Source organism: Somniosus microcephalus, chromosome 6 (genome assembly GCF_052327205.1).
Source record: "Somniosus microcephalus isolate GS21.2 chromosome 6, FLI_Smic_1.0, whole genome shotgun sequence".
Taxonomy (NCBI): domain Eukaryota; kingdom Metazoa; phylum Chordata; class Chondrichthyes; order Squaliformes; family Somniosidae; genus Somniosus; species Somniosus microcephalus.
In genome coordinates this window covers 130,847,023-130,853,948 of record NC_140992.1, presented here as the reverse complement: position 1 = coordinate 130,853,948, position 6,926 = coordinate 130,847,023, and the positions used below count along the sequence as shown (strand labels likewise).

The following is a 6,926-nucleotide window of genomic DNA, read 5'->3' as shown; positions in this document are numbered from 1 at the left end:
GGGGCCGAACTGCGCATGGTAGAAGCAGAGGCTTGAGGGTTGCCGCCGTTGGGCTGTATCAGTGGGGGCAGGGCTCCGCGTGGCCACGCAGTACTGTTGCCCGGCGGAGAAAAATTTGTCGGCCTCCTTGGCCAGGTCGCGGAAATCGGTAGTGGAAGAGTTGGCTAACGCCGACCGTACCTGACCTGGCAGCTGTTGGAGGAACAGTTCCTTGAAGAGGAAGCACGGCCTGTGTGTGCCCAGGAGGGCCAGCATGCGGTCCATCAGCTCCGAGGGCTTGGAGTCACCCAGCCCGGGTAGAGAGAGAAGCTGGCATGCGCGTTCGGCTTCGGTGAGTCCAAAAGTTCGTAAGAGGTGCGCCTTCAGCATTTCGTATTTGTTGAGCTCCGGGGGGTTTTCGAGCAGGTTCATGACTCTGGCCGCGGTGGAGCTGCTGAGAGTAGAGCTAACATAGTAGTACCTCGTGTCGTCCGTGGTGATGTCCCGGATTGCAAATTGAGCTTCGGCCTGGGCGAACCAAGCGGCCGCCTGTTGTTCCCAAAACTCGGGTAATTTGATGGAAACGGCGTTCGTCGCCATTTCAGATGAGGTCTTTGGAATCGTCCAAAAGAGCAGCGGGGTCACCAATGTTGGAGTCGACAGAAATCAACAGGCTGAGACTTTTCTTTAAGCAAAAACAAAATTTGTCTTACTTTAATCAATCTCCACGAGATCTGAAGGCTCAGCCCCGTGCAGGGGCTATGACGTCATCACGCAACCGACGTCATGACGTCATCACGTTCCCGACGCTCTGAAAGGGACCCTGCACCAATAACCCAACCCAGCATGTACATATCACAACATTGCTATACAAAGTGAATTGTGTTTAGATACATATAACAGCATTGGCTATACATTGTGTTATTGTCCCTATGTGGTCTCTGCTACAATCTTGTCAATAACACAGTGATGTTTGTGGGATTTTGCTGTGTGCAAATTGGCTGCAACAATTCCTACATTACAACAGTGACTACGCTTCAAAAGTACTTCATTGGCTGTAAAACGCTTTGGGATGCAGCAAGATCATGAAAGACGCTATAGAAATGCAAGTCTTTCTTTCTCTGCAATGCCAGTGCTGTGGGAATGCTGCAGTGTTGAAAGTGCCCTTCATAGGTGAAAAGATCCCTTCTGCCCACACAGGTGGTGTGAAAGTTTTCTGACCTTGCTGACCTACAATGGTTCCCAGTTAAGCAGCGCCTCGATTTCAAAATTCTCATCCTTGTTTTCAAATCCCTGCATGACCTCGCCCCTTCCTACCTCTGTAATCTCATTCAACCCCACAACCCCCCAAAATATCAGCGCTCCTCTAATTCTGCCCTCTTGAGCATCCCTGATTATAATCACTCAACCATTGGTGGCCGTGCCTTCTGTTGCCTCGGCCCTATGTTCTGGAATTCTCTGCCTAAACCTCTCTGCCTCTACCTCTCTTTCCTCCTTTAAGACGCTCCTTAAAATCTACCTCTTTGACCAAGCATTTGGTCACCTGCCCTAATTTATCCTTATGCCGCTCAGTGTCAAAAGTTTTGTCTTAAAATACTCCTGTGCAGCGCCTTGGGACATTTTACTACGTTAAAGGCGCAATATAAATACAAGTTGTTGTTGGTGCTAGATCAAGAGCAGGGAGTTCTCCTGGTGACCTGGTCAACGTTCCTACCCCAACCAACACCACCAGAGGAACGTAGCAAGGGAGATTTCCCCTCTAGCACACACTAGATGTACATATCACGAAATGTGGTACCCCCAGCGTACTGCCATCAATTATAATTGGTGGACAATCAAGGACCGGAGTGTGTTGTTGGTCATTATGTCCGGGCACTCGCGGGAGGGCCAAAGTGGAAAGGTTCTCTTCTTCTCTGGCCATTCCTGAATTTGCTGCTTGCGGGAACTGACTGTCCCATTTGCCCGCATAACCCCAGTAACTGCAACCCATCGCTTCCAGACCTTCTGAGGACGTGATGGGAATCTGTATCAATGGAAGCGCTATCTAATCATCACCGTGTCATTGTAAACAAATGGGAGGCGTGTTTGGTAAGAATGTCTTTCAATCCCGGAACAGGATCACACTGTAGTTGAGAATCTATCTTTAACTCGCTGTTGATTGACAGATGGTGGGTCCCAAAGTTGTCATCACTGGAGGACAAGACAGGACAGCCCAGTAAGGATATCCGTTCTGCTGGGATTTGCTCTGGAGATCCCTGTAGCTCAGTCACTGCTCAATCCCAGCCTCCGCCACAAGTCAATTCAGAAGAAGCTGCAAAGGGGGAAGGGGTTCGGATCAGCAAAGATTCCAGGCGACATTGCCTGGAGAGGAAGGAGTGAGCAGGAGTTTGAGCCCGAGCGATCTGCTGAGATGTGTCCCGGCCGCTGCGCTCGCTGTGTTGGCTTAACGCTCATACCTCTGGCTCTCATCGCCATCGGTGCCAGTGTCATCCTGCTCTTCCCGAATGGGGAAACGGAATATCTTATGGACAAACATATTACCTGGGAGGCCATTTTTCTGCCCGGACTGTGGGGCAGTGGGTTCATGGTAAGATCATCTTTTCACTTTAACCCAAAGTGCATAGACCGTGGGGCTAGGGTCAGGGAATTGGAGAAGAGGGCGAGCAGTTTTAAAAATGAGATCTCCATCGGCGCAAAAGAAGCGTTCTTGTCCAAGACTTGGAGGTAAATGAACTTTCTCCTTGTACAGACTAAGGTAGTTGATCAGTTCAAAGCTGCTTCATATATTGACTGTGGCTTGGAAAAGTTACTTGTATGGCAGAGTAATCCAGGCTGCAATAATACCCCCTTCTGACCTGAACTGGATATTCGTGTCTTTCGCCCTTCGAGCTCCTTCAATCTCTGCAAAAGTAGACCAAGCAAACATTTGTTGAGACGAGGCTTGATATGAATCGACGAGCTGCTCAATTTGACAGTGAGGTGAAATACAGAATGACAGTTCTGAACCGGCTCACTTCTTTCAAACAGTTAGAGTAATAATACAAAATAAAGAACACGCCATGTTACCCCACATCAGTGGGTTGTCTTACTTGACTTAAACAGGATGACCTCTAACTATCCTCCAGCATTTCTAATCTATTTGCCTCCGTGAAAGCCCCCATGGCTCTTTCTTTAACAAACTGCGATCAAAGCCTTCCTGTTTCTAAAAGCCTTCCTATCTGTGTTTTATATTTTGCTTTTCCCAGCTAGCAATGACTGTTAATAAAATGGACGTGATGTGGGTTTTGATTGTGGAGACAGGCTAACGAGTTGCTTATTTACAGTTTTTGGAAAGAAAACCCATGAAAGCTAACTCATAAACATTAGGCTGTATTTGGCTTGTGGGGGCTCCCTGCAGAGGTTTGCTGTGGGGCGACTGCCTTCTTCTATCACTAATACAAAAGCAAGATACTGCAGATGCTGTAAATCTGAAATAAAAACAGAAAATGCTGGAAATACTCAGCAGGTCAGGCAGTCTCTGTGGAGAGAGAAACAGAGTTAATGTTTCTGACAAAAGGTGATGACCTGAAACGTTAACTCTGTTTCTCTCTCCACAGATGCTGCCTGACCTGCTGAGTAATTTCCAGCATTTTCTGTTTTTATGTCTTCTATCACTAGATCTGCACGGAGCTTCTGACTGGCTCGGGACCCTATCAAAATGCACAGGTTGCAGGATCCTAATGCCACCGCCGAATAACCTATTGTCTCAGGCCCCCTTTAAAAAATTTGCATTAATACATTTTGCTTTAAAACAATGAAGTAACTCTTTTTTGCAAAATCCTTTCTGTGGAAAATATTGAAAGAATCCTGAAGCATAACAAGTACATTAGAGACCTGAAGTACAGAAGGGTGTAGGTTGGGAGGGAGTTGAACTGATTTGTGTGTGAGTAGGTGCTGCAGTAACTCAGCGTTAAATTCTGGTTGATCGCTAATGTCTATTGGATGCAATTTGCTTCAGCAAGTACCATATCTATGCCTTCTTACCCTACCCCATCTTTTACAAATCTATTTCCTCTATCCTCCCCCAACAATCTTCCACAAGGTCTGAGTTCTACACCCCGCCCCCACCCCACCCCACCCATCCTTCACAAGATCAGGTTGCTCTATTCCTCTTCCTCCATCACTTGACTTACTTCCTTCCACTCCAGCCAATATTTACCTCAAGCCCCCACCCCACACTCAACGCCCCCCACTTCTCTTTCTCCTTTCTGTGCTATGATCCTCTACAATTCTCCCAGGGGTTAAAGTGGGCGAGGACAGTCCGCTCTGCGGCACCACTTATTGTCGGACCAGCTACTTATAGTACAGTATTGGTACAGACACAATGGGCTGAATGGCCTCCTTCTTAACCGTAAATTTCTAAGATTCTATGAGTTCAGGTTCCTCATTTTCCTGCAAGATGTCCAAACCACACTGTCCAATATCAAAAGGCTCAGTGGGTCAATAGGAAAATATTTCCCAGGTGCCACTGGTTACAGAGGTTTCATGGTACATTGGCGAAAGATATTTGTTCACATTGCTGCATCTCCCCTTGGTTTTGGCCCTGGTGAGTCAGGATACACTGGGGTAACTGCGCCTGGGCAGTGATCTAGCGGAGTGGATCACCTGCCCATTCTAGAACCCACCCGATTTCCATCCGACTGATTTCAGTGGGATGAACACCTGGCGGGTTATAGAATGGGAGGGTGATCCACTCCACTAGATCACCGTTGATGGAAAGAAATAAGAAAGAAAGACTTGCATTTATATAGCACCTTTCACAACCACCAGACATCTCAACGCGCTTTAAAACCAATGAAGTACTCTTGAAGTGTAGTCACTGTTGTAATGTGGGAAACACGGCAGCCAATTTGCGCACAGCAAGCTCCCACAAACAGCAATGAGATAATGACCAGGTAATCTGTTTTTGTTATGTTGGTTGAGGGATGGATATTGGCCAGAACACCAGGGATAACTCCCCTGCTCTTCTTCGAAATATGGTCATGGGATCTTTTATGTCCACATGAGAGAGCAGATGGAGCCTTGGTTTAACGTCTCATCCGAAAGACGGCACCTCCGACAGTGCAGTGCTCCCTCAGCACTGCACTGGAGTTTCAGCCTAATTTTTGTGCTCAAGTCGAGAATATGGAGAACATAAGAAATAGGAGCAGGAGTAGGTTATTTGGCCCTTTGAGCCTGCTCCACCATTTAATAAGATCATGGCTGATCTTTTACCTCAACTCCACCTTCCCCCCCCCCACCGCCCGCAACCCCCCGATCCCGATATCCCTTGAGAAGAGAGTTTACTCCAGGACAGGAGGGTTAGACTCTACAACAAAGAGATGATTATTGTGCTGACACATCTGCTGCTGTTGGGAATAAAATGTATGTTTAAAAATAAATGAAGGTAAAATTGATTACATTTAAAAAAGAAATTACACAGCAATTGAACTTAACTAAAGTAATTGGATAATTAGAATAAATTACATAAGTTTTTATACAATTTTAGAGCTGTGGGAATAAAGGGAATATTCATCAAAAGTGAATGAATAAAATTAATTGTATATCAAAAGGTATGAGATTTATATACAGTGTTTTATATAATTTATAGTCTATAGTTTACATAATTTGTATACAGTGTATAATTTATATGTTGTATGTATATTTTGTATATTAAACAATATATATTTTAGTAAGTTTTGCATTTTTCCAAGTATGCGAAGCAGCGCCAGCAGAGAGGGAGGGTCCTGGAGCCCTACTGATAGAGCGGGGTGGCGGGGGGGGGGGGAGGGAGAGGAGGTTCCCGGAGCCCTACTGATAGTGTGGGGGAAGAGAGGGGGGTCCCGGAGCCCTACTGATACAGCGGGGGGAGAGAGGAGGTTTCCGGAGCCCAACTGATACAGCGGGGGGAGGGAGGGGGTCCCAGAACCCTACTGATAGAGCGGGGTGAGAGAGGGGGGTCCCGGAGCCCTACTGATACGGGGGGGGGGGGGGGAGAGAGGGGGTCCTGGAGCCCTGCTGATACAGCGGGGGGAGAGAGGGGGTCCCAGAACTCTACTGATAGAGCGGGGTGAGAGAGGGGGGTCCCGGAGCCCTACTGATACGGGGGGGGGGGAGAGAGGGGGTCCTGGAGCCCTGCTGATACAGCGGGGGGAGAGAGGGGTGTCCCGGAGCCCTACGGAGAGAGAGGGGGGTCCCGGAGCCCTGCTGATACAGCGGGGGAAGAGAGGAGATTCCCGGAGCCCTACTGATACAGCGGGGGGAGAGAGGGGGGTCCCGGAGCCCTACTGATACGGGGGGGGGGGGGGGAGAGAGGGGGGTCCCGGAGTCCTACTGATACAGAGGGGGGAGAGAGGGGGGTCCTGGAGCCCTACTGATACGGGGGGGGGGGGAGAGAGGGGGGTCCCGGAGTCCTACTGATACAGAGGGGGGAGAGAGGGGGGTCCTGGAGCCCTACAGATACGGAGGGGGGAGAGAGGGGGGTCCCGGAGCCCTGCTGATACAGCGGGAGGAGAGAGGGGGCTCACGGAGCCCTACAGATACAGAGGGGAGAGAGAGGGGGGTCCCGGAGCTCTGCTGATACAGCGGGGGGAGAGAGGGGGGTCCTGGAGCCCTACTGATACAGCGGGGGGAGAGAGGAGGTTCCCGGAGCCCTACTGATACAGCGGGGGGAGGAAGGAGGTTCCCGGAGCCCTACTGATACAGCGGGGGGAGAGAGGGGGTCCCGGAGTCCTACTGATACAGCGGGGGGAGAAAGGAGGTTCCCGGAGCCCTACTGATGCAGCGGGAGGAGAGAGGGGGCTCACGGAGCCCTACTGATACAGCGGGGGGAGAGAGGGGGGTCCCGGAGCCCTACTGATACAGCGGGGGGAGAGAGGTGGTCCCAGAGCCCTACTGATAGAGTGGGGGGAGAGAGTGGGTCCCGGAGC

At 49.6% G+C, this 6,926-nt stretch overlaps 1 protein-coding gene across 1 annotated transcript in view; it reads left to right on the top strand.

The window, feature by feature from the left end:
* Positions 1-2,200: 2,200 nt before the first annotated feature.
* LOC147116070 (transmembrane 4 L6 family member 1-like) overlaps positions 2,201-6,926 on the top strand; it is a 54,445-nt gene continuing 49,719 nt past the window's right edge. The window contains exon 1 of the mRNA XM_085990779.1: positions 2,201-2,566. Within this exon, the coding sequence (XP_085846905.1) occupies positions 2,390-2,566 (177 nt within the window). The 5' untranslated portion in view covers positions 2,201-2,389. The remainder of the gene's footprint in view (positions 2,567-6,926) is intronic.